Below are 14650 nucleotides of genomic sequence, written 5' to 3' on the forward strand. Positions count from 1 at the left end.
CTATTCCAGTCTATTTTTTCTCTTATTAATAGTGGTTCAACACCTCTGTTGGATTTTGTCATCAGTTTTGATCCCATTTATATATTTTCAAAAATTTCTAAATGCTTTGGACTTACCAGTTTTCCTATCCTGCTATTTCATATTTTTATATTTCTTCTATCATCTTAAGATGAGTTTAAGATAAAGGAGATATGAGTACATGCACTTGGTCAGCTTTCGTTGGAAGTTTACTATAAAAAAACATCAGAACAAAAACTCAACACATATTTGTAATAAATATTATTTTATTGAGTTATAAGACAAAACACATAAAAATAAAATATTTGAATAAAATTTATCCATTTACTCAACATTAGAAACTTTATAGATCAGAAAGTACATTTTTGGTGATTGTCTAAATTGTTAGCCACTTATTTAAAAATTTTAATATTAAGGCAAATATTATACTTATGCACTGCATCCCCAAGTGGGTGCAAAGAATAATCAACTAAGTTTATATCAACTAAAACACATTAAAATTCAATTAAAGAAATTATCTTGCATATTAAGAAATATAGTACAGGCTTAATTAGTGTTAGCTCCCATCCCCATTTCATAGTAGAGAATCACACACTATCCTCTCACTCTTCCTAGAAAAGTATATGAAAAACCCATATATACAAAATTTTAAAATTTTATCTCCCCTAACATTATTTGATCATAAAGTTCCTTGGTCAGTGGAACATAAGACTTTTTCAAGTTATCCATGAAGTAAAGTGGATCTGAAATTTTCAGTGGATTAAATCCTTCTTCCACTAACTGATACTTCAGTAGCTTGAATGTCCCTGTCGTTTCCATCTTTTCCTATAAAACAATGAGCAGGATGAGTGCAATCATTCTATAATAGTTATAACACATAAGTAGAATACTTAGTACTATAGACTGTAATATTTAAATATAACATTTATATCTAATGATCTTCTCTATATTTACTATTAATAATTTATCATTAGAAATAAAAAGTACCTTGTAGAACAGTTAAATCTTTAGTTTGACTTACTTATAAACTTTACTCAAATATTAACTCATTTAGTATATAAGAATTATAAACATAAACTAATCACAAGTATGTTTAAAACACAGTCTATCTTTTTAACTCAATGACAATACAATATTATGTATAGAGGATATTATTAGACATCAATATAAAAGACAGAAATTTATAATATACAAAATCTGTTTATATACACAAATCTGTTACAAAAAGATTACTAAAAAGCACCATAGGGGTACAGAATACTCTAAAATATGTGTTCCCAAATTTGGTGCACCAAGATGAATTTCCAGGATGTTCACAGAATATCTTAAGTTTTCAAGAGAAACCCAGTGATATCTATCTGTTGGTCACCACTTGCAAACTACTAGCTCAACGTAGTAACTCACAGTTTCAGTAGTAGTTTGCAGTACATACGTTTCAATGATGTCATAATGTTGAAAAACTGGATTTTGGTGGATGCTAAGATATAAAGCAAGTACAGCCAAAAATCATTGTAGAACATGAAATTAGATTGTTCCTGTCCAGTCCCATCTCTTTGCAAGGTCTGAAAAATTGTGTAATGCCCAACTTACGTCTCTTTAGCATGTGATTGTACTTATTAGAAAATGAAATGAAAGTATTTTTTGTTCAATTTATATGAATTATTTTTTCAAATGGCTAGTAATTTGTTAGACCTAAATGTTTATAAATTTTTTTGAACTTAACTGGTAAATAAACAAATGTTTAGGTATTTGTTTTGATCCAAGAGTGCTATGAAAAAAATTACTGAAATACCACGTACTTATAAGGGACCATGAGTCTAGAAAGTTTAAGACTCTCTGATTTCAAGTGTTCAAAGAAGATAGCAGTGTATGTCTTTGTAAGAGTTTCAGGCATGGAAAAATAACCTGTTTAAATGAGATGACATATACAGACTCATAACTTTGCCATTTTTCTTCATCCTTCTGGACTAATTCAAGTCAACTTCACTTTGAGCCCCCTTCCCTGAGTTTCTCCCTTCCTTCCTCCTACTCCCTTTCTTTCTCCTGCCCCCCAGCACTATGATCGTCAAGTTGTATGTGGTTCTTCAGGCACACATAGCCTTTTTCTCTTTTTTGAAAAAAATTAGAAGCTCACAATGTTTATACAGTTTGTTGTTCTGCCATTTTTAAGCTCAATATTATATAAAGTGTATTTTCCTAGGTCCTGTAATTTTCTTTCAAATAGAACTTTTAAAGAATAGTTTTATAAGATCACATGAAATTATCATATTTTCATTAACCTTGCCCTTATTCTTGACCTTATACAGAATAGCAAAATTTGTACTACTATAAATAATCCTTTGAAGAATATCTTCATATATAATATTTATGCATCTTTAATTACCGCCTGAAAATAAATTTCTGGAAGTAAAATTACTAGGTCAAAATTGATGCAAATGCTTAAGCGTCTGACCATATGTTACCAAATTGTTTTCTAGAAAGGTTGTAACAATTTGTGTTTCCAGAATCAGAATGAAGGGACAAAGTTATATCTAAACTGTAATGAGTATTGTCACATTTCAAATTTTTTTGTAAATCATTGGCAAAGGGTCCTTTTTAAAAATTTGTGCTAAGTAGATTTTTAATAAGTAAGTTGTTTTACTCATTTTGTTAGAAGTAACTCTCACTGTGCATTCCTTTTATGAGACCACTTATAATTCATTTATTAAATAAATATTTGACTGCTGACTAAGTTTCAGACTTTCTGCTAACTATAGCAAGTTCTGTGTTTTGCTATAGTAATATAAACATAACAGTGATGGCCCATGTTCTTTTTAGGTGCTTAATGATCTTAAAATATTTTCTAAATGTATACAAAGCTAATCTAGTCTTCTAAAGTAGTCTTATGGTAAAATATTTATTCTGCTTCATGAAATTGAATTTTAAGTTACTCTATGGAAAAAGGCTTAAAATATCATCTGGTCTATCAATGTTCTACTCGATCAAAATGTATCACTTACAAGGTGTGGTGAGGAGGGTCAAGAGGGAGCTGAGTGGGGTCATAAAAGAACAACATAAGGGATCTTTGTGGTGTTGCAATTGTTCATATCTTTATGTAGTCATGGATGCATGAAGCTATACAGGTAACAAAGTGTATAGAAAATACACACACAAATAAGTACAAGCAAGACAGGAGAAATCTTAATAAGGTGAGTAGATTATGTCAATATCATAGTTGTGATATATTTGCAAAATGTCATCCTTGGAGCAAACTGGGTGAAGAATATGCAATCTCTCTGTATTTCTTTTAACTGCATGTGAATCTATAACTATCTCAATAAAAATTTCAATTAAAATATATTACTTCTGCTTCATGTTTATTTACATTTAATGTTCAGAAAATTGTTATGAAAATCTGAGACATCTACATAGAAGCTTAAAAATAAGACAAACAAAATATGTATTCATGACAGTTCAGATGAGGTGTCTCATTGGACAAGCAGTAACTTGGCTACAAGGATTGCTTAGCAAATGGTTTAACACTGAATATGACACCAGCTATTGCCTCAGTAGGGATCTACTAGTGAGAGAACAAATGTATTCAGAAAAAGTCTGTGTGATTGGATGTTAAGAGATGATGAGTACTAACTTTGGAAAATTATATTTAAGGCACAATGATAAATGAATGGTTGAGTAAATGAGTAAGAAAAGTCACCCAGTAGTTGAGCAAGATTGTTTTCTTTTTACTGTACCTTATGCCAGCAACCTAATGAGAGAGCCCTCATCCCAAAATAAATAAACCCAGAATTCCCAAAAATATAAGGGCCAGGTGATAGGAGGGTTGGACAGAATGACAATAAAAAGTCAAAGTGGGATTGCTTAAAGCCATGTGTCTTTAGATTCTGCATATATCCTTCAGACTCCTGATGTCTGCTTGATGGAAATAAATTTAGACACATAACATCAAACGTCTTTATAGATAAGAGAGTAAGATGTAGTTTGGGCTTGCTTTATCACTGAGACCATCATTTTGTTCTAAGGATTTTACTAAAGAGGAAAAGAGCAGTTCTATAACTAGGACCAAAATAGATTTGCCCTAGCATTCTGCTATGCTCCCTCTATAACTAGGCTTCAAATATGGCACCAATCAGCAACTCTACATTCCCATGCTTCTCAGTCCTCTTGAAATTTTCTAATATCTTTATATTAGAAAATATATATATTATTTAAAGGATACAATATTGTTTTGCAATTAAACTACCTCTCGGTTTCTGGCATTAAATTTGATAGTAAATTTAGTCAGTAAAATTACCTGAATTCTTAAAAATCGTGGGTAGGCATAAACTGGTAGAGATGTTACAATTTGTTCATAAACTTTTTCCAAATCTAAAGACTTGTTTGGTTTTAAAATAATAGAAGCCATTCCTGCTTTTCCTTCATAACCTGAAAAAATTAAAATAGAGTCAATTTCATAGGCATTGGATGAATTTTAAGAAATAATCCTGTGACATACTAATTGTCACAAATAGAGACATTAAATCTATTGCAGTGATAACAGGACAACAATAGAATAAAAGAGGCTGTGTCCTTTCTGAGCATATGATTTACTCCCTAGAAATAATTCAAGAACGGAGAATACCAGTGTCTATCTCCAGTTGTCTACAGTATAGAAATGAAATAGATAGAATGAGAAACAACATCAATTATCTATAAATTGCATCCTACTACCACTGACACAAATATTAATAAATTATTTATTCAAAGGCAAACATGTTCCAGCAAAAATACACGTTTGAAGCATTAATGCAAAACATAAAGGGTGTATTTTTAAATTAGGAAACTAGAAACTGGTATTTTCATAATTAATAATTATGCAGGTCATTGACTGCTTATCAGGTCACCTACTGATCTTTACAGGAAATTAGAACATCCTGGAAACTTTTTTCAACATCTAGTGGCCATTTATTAAATAAACTGTCTTTTCCTCTGCTTTCCTACCTAAGTAGCTCCTGTACTTACAAACATCAGCTGGAAAGTAGGGAGTGGTTGTCCTGTAATTTCAAACTCATCACTTTCAATATATCATTTTCAACATCATGAGATGATCCTCATATACATATTTATAAAGATAATTTTAAAATAAATTTGGGGATTGACAGTAGTAGGAAACTGCAGGGGGTGGTGGGATGGGATTGGCAGTAGAGGGAAAATGTCAGGGGAGGAGGAGCACACATCATCAACAAGGGTACCTACATAATGATCGTTTGTATCCCGAACCCTGAATTGTACCCATCTTCAAAATAAAAAATAAAAACTATAAAACGAGTTATATGCATTCTCTCAAAAGAAAAGTACAAGTCAGTATTACTAAACCTTGAAAGTAGTACACTTTCCTGTTAGTAGTATGCACAAACACTAGTCATAAAGCACAAAATAATAGACTAATAAGAAGCTGCAACTGTTTTCAAACAGTGAGTCACTGACCAGAGTTTTCAAACTCTGCTTAAAAATACACGTAGGCATTAAAATTCAGTTGGTACCTTTCCTCTGATATAACCATGAAGTTAGCTTGGTCAAAGGCATTACTTGCCAAGATAAGAATAAGATATTTCTCTTAATACACTAAATTAGAATGTTGAATTAGTACAATTGTTGTAAAACTAAAGAACAGTGACACATTCTGTCCTGAGAATCCTTCCAAAATCTGAAATATACTTATACCTGACACTGCCACACCATAGACGTTTGTTTCCTGTATGAAATCCAACATTCCAATAACATCAGCAACCTCTGTGGTTGCAACATTTTCTCCTTTCCATCTAAATGAAGAATAAGTTCCAGTTAGTGCACCTGTATTTGAAGAACTGGGTACCCAGTTTTAGTTGCAATGCCTTGCATTTGGCTACGTGCAAGTAGTTAGTGACTAACACTAATTGCAGTTTTCAAAATGAAGGGCATTTCTAAGGAAGTACTTTGTTGCAAATTCAGCAAGATCAGCATCTGTCTTTTAGTGAAAATTATTTTGTCTCATTGATACAAATTGGTTACTATAAAATATAAGCATAAACACAACAAACATAGGATGACATGATAAGGACTATTATTACAAAAATCTTTATATTGTAAAATAACAATAATTAAATTCAAAGCATTCCCTGCCTCTAGTGATTATGATATAAATAACTGAATGTAAAGCTATGATTCTCTTTTAGTATACAAACCCACCTTAATTTCTAGATATTAATCCCTTTGACTTCTTTGATTCATATGAATGAATATTTTAATATAGTTTTATAGAAAATAAGCTTACCACATAGTACAAGATGGCAAAGATGTAGGGATTATGAGTTATTTATTCATTCAAGCAATTGTTGACTACTTTACTAGTCATTAAGTAGTATGGAAAAATAATTTCATAAGCCTAAAATAAACTTGGGTGATGAAAAAGGAAATATAAGAAAGGGAATTTCTGCTGTCTCAATATTTTTATCATTAGGTTAAGAATTAGGACATATTTGACCAAATCAATTTTCTGTTCTAATCTTATCTTGTAGATTTCACATCTGTCTGCCAGTTTTATATCCTAAATAAGGAGTTCATTTATTTGGACTAAAGTAATTTATTAAAATAATTATAAAATTTTATATCAAAACTTAATTTGTGGTTCAGTCTAGAAACAGGTGGCTAATAACTTTTTAAATGAAAAGACATGGAAATAAAGTGCTCTGTCTAAAGTGCATGTGGTCTCCGATGTTTCTATAGACGTACGGTTTACAATTACAGGGCAGGCTTTGCATCCCATGATATTTCATACCTGAAAGTGTCTCCAATACGGTCCCAAAAATAAAGGAAATTCTCCTGATCTTGGACCATCAAGTCTCCTGTGTTAAAGTAAATATCTCCCTTCTTAAAAACATCAAACAACAATTTGTTTTTTGTGTGCTTGTAAGACCCAGCATAACCAAAGAAAGGATTCTTTGCATGTACTCGAGAAATGAGAAGTCCAGGTTCTCCTACAAGAAAGAAGAGGATGTTTGCAGTCTGATTAAAACTATCATTACCCACACCATGCATGTGCCTAGATGATATCTGGCCAGGACAACCAATGTTGCTCATTTCACTTTCCTCTGAATGTATTTCTATATTTGACGACACTTACTCTTAGTGCCTACATCTAGTGCATTTTTCATAGATTACCACAAACACAAACTACTTTGGAAAAAAACAACAAAAAGGGATTTGGAGAGAAAGAAAAGGAATGTTAAATTTCTTTTTTCTCCTGGGTGGATAGACTAATGGAAATTTTTGTCTTGGATATATAGATGTTAACACAGATAATATTGACTTCTATAAAAATAGCAACCATAATAATAATTTAAATAAATGATAGAATTTTACTTATTGGGAACTTCTCAGGAATCTTAAAATTGTCATCTTGCTTATTCTTCATAGAAATATTTTGAAATTGATATTATAACCCCTATTTCACAGAAAATAAACTAGGGCCCAGAAGGATAAATTCCCCAAATCAGAGAAAGAAATGGACCCAGAACTCAATTCCAGTTTCTAGGATTTTATGTCAAGGTTTCCGTACTATACTATATTTGATCCAATTAATATGTTACTAGAAATTTACAAAATGGCTTATACCCCTGGGATGCTATTCTGGAAATCCTTGATGGCAAAGAGATGACATTTTGAAAAAAATCTACCTTGTCATACTTGTTAGTTTCACTTATGTTTAGACTCATGATCCAAAATAATTTTCAAAACAAAGTTACTCAATTTAATCAAGATTTTCCCCAGCAATTTTCAAGGTAAAAACTACTTCTAAGAGAAGGAGAGATGATGAAAGAGAGCAGCAATCACTGCCCCAGATGTCTACCAGGTTACTGTCTACCTGTTTTGCCTGCTGTAAAGAGATGCACCATCCATGTGGCTCATTAGATGGGATTGGATCCAACAAACTGTAAAGCATTTCTGTCACTTTAACACTCTTTATTCAACTCCCATTTTCCCCACTCTTTCTTGGCATTCTGGCTTCTATAGGCTCACAGGTCACTAGCCAAATCAAAGCTGCTGTGATCCAGCAGAGGACCATATAATCATCATTCTCATCAACACTGTCATCATCAACACCATCATATTGTCATCGTCGTCGTCATCATCATAATCACTGTTACATCTATCGAGCACTTTCTGGGTACCAGTCATTACTCTGAGCGTTTTACAAATGCAGCCCATCTAATCCTCATTATAAGCCTGCTGGAAAGGCCCTGATAATAACTTCATTTTACAGGTAAAGAAACGGAGGCAAAAAAGGAATCCATCCAATGTTATAAAGCTGTCAAATGTAAGAACTAGAGATTGTTGTAATTAGTACATCTCACTCTAAAGTCTCACTTCCATCATATATTCTGTCCATCTGCATTCCCTATATTTCAGAATTTTTCAAAACTTTTACATCTCCTTTAAAATTGATGTTATTTGTTTTTCTTTGTCAGGACACAGGTGACAGTTTCTTCTCTGATAAATTATGATAAGTGTTTAAATAGGTCACAGTATATTTATATCTTTTCTGTCTAGCCATAATTTACATTGTGAAGACACGATGCCTTAATAGAAAAAAAAATATTGATTAGTAACTCATGATAAGAGTTCCAAAACAGCAAAGTAGATATTTAAGATCAAGTAGCATTTTAAGAAACTCTGAGGTTACATAAGCACACTTATGGGAATCAAGCTTCAATACCAGACATTATTGCAATAATAACAAATAAAACACTAGAAAAGTGAGTCTACGTTCTTTGCAGTCTCTTCAGAAATTGCCTTTTCTTGGACAGTGTCTCCAGAGTTGAACTGGAGGAATATGTTTGCTAAATATCTTTAGGCTTTAAATTCAGAGATTTAGGAGATTTGTGTTTTATAATAGATATAGCTTATGTCTTTAAAAATCTTTTAGTTACCAGAAAAATTTTTAAAAGGAATGTTTGCCACCATTATCTTCACATTTGAAGTAAATATTTAGGAAGTTATTGCTGAAATATTGTTTAAAAATATTCTGAGACAGTACAAATTATTTCCAGCCTGATTTACTCAGACTGGATATTTGAAATGCACATCTCTACATTTTATTTTTCAATTTGAATATATGAAGCAAGAAGTTAACTGGGGCACTTGCTTTCATTAAGATTTCTAACCTAAAATTATAAGAAAGTCTACTTTGGAAGAGAAGGGGAGTGAGAGGGAGAAGAGAAGAGGGAGAAGGTAACAAGTCACATACCAGGAACCCTCAGACATCTCATTTAACTGCCCATGATAACCACATGAAATAAATATTATCACCTCTTCTTTACATATGAAGGAAATGAGACCCAGACAGGTCAACTAACCTGCTGAAAGCTGCATAGTTTCTAGGTGTAAGAGTCCAGGTTTAAATCCATGTCAGTCTGACTTTCCACTATATCTAGAATCATAAACTAATTCACTAATCTTTATGTTAGTGATACAGGACATTAGACATACGCCACTGTTACAAACAAGAAGTGGTAGATTAAAAAAATATATAAGCCAAAAAGTAACTACTTTTTAATTTTAATAGTTTACCATCTAAGGGACCCATCTGGGGTTTTAATATCTAATAATTAAACCATTCCACCTGCATTAAATTCCAAAGAAGTACAATTACATAGCAGACTTTGTCATTCCTTTTTTGAAATTCAGTAACAATTACAATTGGTCTTCCATATTTGTGATTCCACATTCATGGGTCCAACCAACTTCAGATAGAAAATATTCAAGAAAAAAAGTATATAAAATAATGATGCAACAATAAAAATAATGCAAATGAAAATACAGTATATTAACTATTTTCATAGCATTACATTGTATTTACATAGGTATTTTAAGTAATCTGCTTAGATTATATGGGAGGATGTACATAGGTCATATGCAAATACTACATGATTTTTTTATAAGAAACTTGAACATCTGAAAATTTTCCTGAAATGAGTCGTCCAAGGACACTGAGAAATGACTGTTTATAGATGTTCAGGAACTTTGCTTGAAAAGACATCTTCAAATACAAGTCTTACCTTTTTTCACATGACTACACCAGTTCTGTTTATTTCTCATGGGTTCATCTTTCTGAAAATTATACTTTATTAAGTCAAAAGTGAAAAAAAGCTGCAAAAACAAAGCCAAAGAAAACAATCATTATTTGTGCAATGACACCTATTGTAGTAGATTTTATGCTCAATTAAAATAAATAGTTGGTTTTCTTAAAACAAGTAACTTTTACTGATGAAAATTAAATATTTGAAAATCAGAACTGAAAATATTAATAAATAACACTCACTGTCATTTATTTTCATTCCTGTGTGTTGCTCCTTACCTTAGCAAAACCCTACCAATTTTCATCATGAATGAGTGATATAAAGATACAGAAACAATTCAGGCATTCAATTAACTCTGCTAGCTACAGGTAGAAGGGCCATTTTTGCAGTAATTTAAAACAGTCCTTGAAACAAAAAGCTTTAATAGAACTAAAATGCAAAGCTATATGCATTCAAAACTTTTTTCCCTCATAATCTCTAAAAATGTGACCAAATACGTACAAAGTATGGTTATTTGACAACTACTTTGGCCTTTTCTCTAAGCCTTCTACATAAATGTCCCTAAACTAACATTCCATAACTTTCTGCATAATCATGGTGTGAGATGACAAATTTGTTTTTAAAAAAAACCCCTAATAACATCAGGAACAAAACTAATTGAATATTGCCTCTTGTCCCCAAATCTTTTCAATTTGCAGGTCTGTAATGTCCATATTACCATGTCATGCAGGCTCATTGCCAACTAAATTCTGACCCTGGAAGATAGTTGCACATTGGTTCAGGCTAGTCTTCTTATTTTTCTCTTTAAGAAAACTAGTGTTACTGACCAATTACACAAGTAATCTTATTAAGTAAAATTAGGAAACAATAAACTAACATGAAGGTAATAAAATGAAGTGAGAGAAAGTAATAAAAAGAAAGGAAAAATGAGTAATACTAGAGGAAGAGAGAAAGGAAAAAATATAGAACAAATAAATGGGAAAAGATAAATAAGATTAGCAAGATAAATGTAACAGTAATATTTATTATTATAGAGTAAACAAAAACATATTTTGTCTTTAATATTAGTAAAATCAGCATGGAACTAGAATCACAATTTATTATTTGAATTAAAATATAAATGAGAGCAATTAATAACTATTGATCAATTACTGTATACCAGGTACTATGATAATAACTTAAGAGCTATATGTAATTTAATCATCAAAAAATTGTATGAGGCAGAAATTAATATTACACTATTTTAAGATTAGGGCCAATGAAAGAGACAACAAAGCAAATATATTGCTTATTCTAGACATAAAGGTTATTAAAATGTAAGTTTGCATCTTGTTAGTCTTTGTCTGTAATGGGGATAACAGGATACTGGCCATTTGCCTAATGGCTTGTAGAAAGAAAGATTCCAGAAGTCCCAGGAACTGCTTATATCATCTTGACCAAACAAGAACAAAGCCCTGTTTATTATCTATTTTTTTCTCTCCTGTTTTAACATGCTTTAATTTTTGGAAAGTTTGCCCAGCAACTTTTGACATCAGCTTTGTTGTTATTTATTTCATATTAATTTGGCAACAATGTATGGATGAGGCTCATTTCACACTAAATTACCATTCAGTGTGTTTGTTGTTAGATATTGAGGACTTGCTCAGAAATCGAAAGATTTTGCAATTCATATAAAATTAAATATATCACAGTATCTTCTGGAAGTAACCTGGATCAGAGTATCAATCTCATAACTATTTCTATCCTTCCTGCCTTCAAGAGGTCCCCATATTATTATAAAAATGGCTGCATTCTAATAACACAAATAAAAAAATAGATACCACATCTTAAAATCTCTTAAATGTACATGTATATTTATATGTGTACATGTCTGGAGCACAGCTACGGTCCATGTAAATTATTTCCCCAGAACTGTGAAATCTGTACCTAAGTGGCTATACACATTGCCTCTAGGAGTTTCTATACATACGTATATGTCTCTGCATATTCAGATTTGTAAATTTAGGCATTACAAAAGGAATACAAAATTAATTCCCTCAATTCATATATGAGGAGACTGTGAACCCAAAGAGAAGTAACTTGTCAAACTCACAAAGTCAAGTTCTAGCAGAATTGGGACTAGAGTTTGAGATATCAGTCCCTGTGAGGTAAAGAATTTAACTTTGTCCAAAAAGAGAATTTAACTTTACCAGCTTCTGGGAGGTGACTGTTAAGCTTTTGGAATGTCAGTTTTAGATAGGAGTGCATTTGTTCATCTAAGGGCTTTAGGGCAACCAGATAGTAACAGATAGTGGTCTCTGAGACACTCTAACAATGTGATAGGATGAAGGCTTCGGTAATCTAACTTGACCTCCTGAGGTGCAGGAGATGGAGGTCAACTACATGGGCAGTCAACCAGATTTACATGATCAAGTTCCCTGAAAGACTATGGACATCACGGCTCCAGTGAATTTCCCCAGTTGGCAATACTCCATGTATATCGTCACACATCAATTCCAAGAGAGTACTACAGTTCTGACGCCATAAGAGAGGATAATAGGAAGTTTTGTGTTTGGTATCCTCCTGGATTATCTTATGTGTCATTCTTGGACTGATTTTATTGATTGATTGATTGATTCATTCATTCATTCATTCTTTGAGTCAGGGTCTCACTCTGTCACCCAGACTGGAGTGCAGAGGCACGCTCACAGCTACGAGAGCCTCAATCTGCTGGGCTCAGGCAATTTTTCCCTCTCAGTCTCCCAAGAAGCTGTCACTACAGGCATGCATCACCTTTTTTATTTATTGTAGAGATGAGGGCTTACCAAGTTGCCCAGGTTGGTCTCAAATCCCTGGGCTCAGGCAATACTCTTGCCTTGGCCTTCCGAAGTGCTGGGATTACAAGCGTGAGCCACCAAGCCCAGCTAATTGGACTGACTTTAATCTGTATTTTTTAGCTATCATATCATATCATAAACTGCTACCATGAATATAACACCTGTCAGTGAGTTTTGTGAGTCCTTTTAGCACATTTTCAAACCTAAGGTGAGCTGAGGAACTCCCAAAATCTCCATTGATGACAGAAGTGAAGATAGTCTTGTGGGGACTGTTCTTTTATTTCACAGTTAGCTAACCTTCCTCATCCCTAAAAAAAGCATATTTTTACTACAATAAAAAAACTCATAAAAACATTTAAGAAAATGAATATTTTTATTAATCTTATATTTTATCTCTATATTATATCTATGAATTTACCACTATGAAAGACAAGAGAATAATCACTTGTATTTCTTCCTCTCCTCCCACCTAACTCTCATTTTGTTAGTTATAATTACCTTTATATTATCGACTTTTATATTTTCATTCCATGTTTAAACACAATTCAAAACTGTTCAATTATATATTAAATGATTTCAATGTTCACCAGCAAAGCTTTTAACTGAAGGTATTCCTTCATTTTGAAGTTCTGGTTTATTTTCTGGTTGACCAGACTTTTTATTCAGTAAATTTTATAAAGAAGTATTGCATTCCTATATATGTGGGTATCATATTCTCTATTTTAAAAAAAAATTTGAGAAAATTTCTTTGTCTCCTTTATATTTGAGAAACAACTTAGTCAGAATAAAATTTTTAGGTACAAACTTTTTTTCCCCTTTTTAATGTGGCTTTTAGTGTTTTGTGTTTTTTTGTTTGTTTGTTTTGAGATGTTTCTGATCTTCACCTGTGTTATATTTTGTACATCCTTTGCTTTTTCCGCCTCAGCATTCATCTCTTTATGGTTCTTTAATTTTTGTTCAGAAATTTCACTAAGACATATCTTCCTAATGATTACTCTGTAACATATTTTTTCCCCAGAAACATAGTGTGCTCTTTTGCTGAAGATTCAAGACCTTACTTCTAGGATGTTTCCTTCTATTAGCGTTGAAATAATTATTTTTCTCTTTGATCTGTTCTTTTCTGCAAGAACAACAAGTAAGCACAAGTCAGATAACTGTCTATGCTTTCAAAATACTTTTTCTTAATTTTTAAACTATCATTTGCTTGTTATTTTTATTGTGTTTTTGGGACTCCTTAATTCCACCCATCTTGCTCCCTAACAATGTTCACAGTGCTGTTGATTTTTAAGTTCTTTAATGTGGTGCTCACTTCTATAATATTCTCACTTTTTCTTCTATTTTTTCTTTGTGCTGAGCATGGTTACTTTTCAATTTATTTCATTGAGTTATGTTTTCCTTGATCTTTCCTTCTCATTAGCTCTTATTTTTAAAGAGAATATTATTGAAATTTTTTGAGCTTACGGAAATTTTTTTTGTAAACATTGTTCAGTCATTTTGGTGAACTTGCTATACCAATGTAAATTTATATTCTTCTTAGCTACCTTTTATTTAGATTAATTCTCTCCTTTTGTTCAAGATTTATTTCATCTGTGTATTTCATATTTGTCCCTTCTTAATTATTTATTCCAGGTGAAAATACTATAGAAAAAAAGAAGACAGTAAACAATTTTACTTGGGTTTGTTTCTCAAATACATTGTCACCAAATTTTTTTATACTGTTTG

The 14650-nt window shown here is 32.0% G+C and overlaps 1 protein-coding gene across 1 annotated transcript in view; it reads right to left on the bottom strand.

Annotated features, from left to right (window-relative positions):
* Nucleotides 1-315: 315 nt before the first annotated feature.
* The window catches only part of SLC27A6 (solute carrier family 27 member 6), a 66223-nt gene continuing 51888 nt past the window's right edge, over nucleotides 316-14650 (bottom strand). Inside the window, exons 6-10 of the mRNA XM_008063852.1 lie at nucleotides 10092-10182; nucleotides 6812-7010; nucleotides 5719-5816; nucleotides 4310-4440; nucleotides 316-843 (exon numbers count right to left, since the gene is read on the bottom strand). Of these exons, the coding sequence (XP_008062043.1) occupies nucleotides 667-843; nucleotides 4310-4440; nucleotides 5719-5816; nucleotides 6812-7010; nucleotides 10092-10182 (696 nt within the window). The 3' untranslated portion in view covers nucleotides 316-666. The remainder of the gene's footprint in view (nucleotides 844-4309; nucleotides 4441-5718; nucleotides 5817-6811; nucleotides 7011-10091; nucleotides 10183-14650) is intronic.

The sequence above is a fragment of the Carlito syrichta genome, unplaced genomic scaffold, assembly GCF_000164805.1.
Source record: "Carlito syrichta isolate Samal-C Ts95f unplaced genomic scaffold, Tarsius_syrichta-2.0.1 Scaffold307103, whole genome shotgun sequence".
Lineage (NCBI taxonomy): Eukaryota > Metazoa > Chordata > Mammalia > Primates > Tarsiidae > Carlito > Carlito syrichta.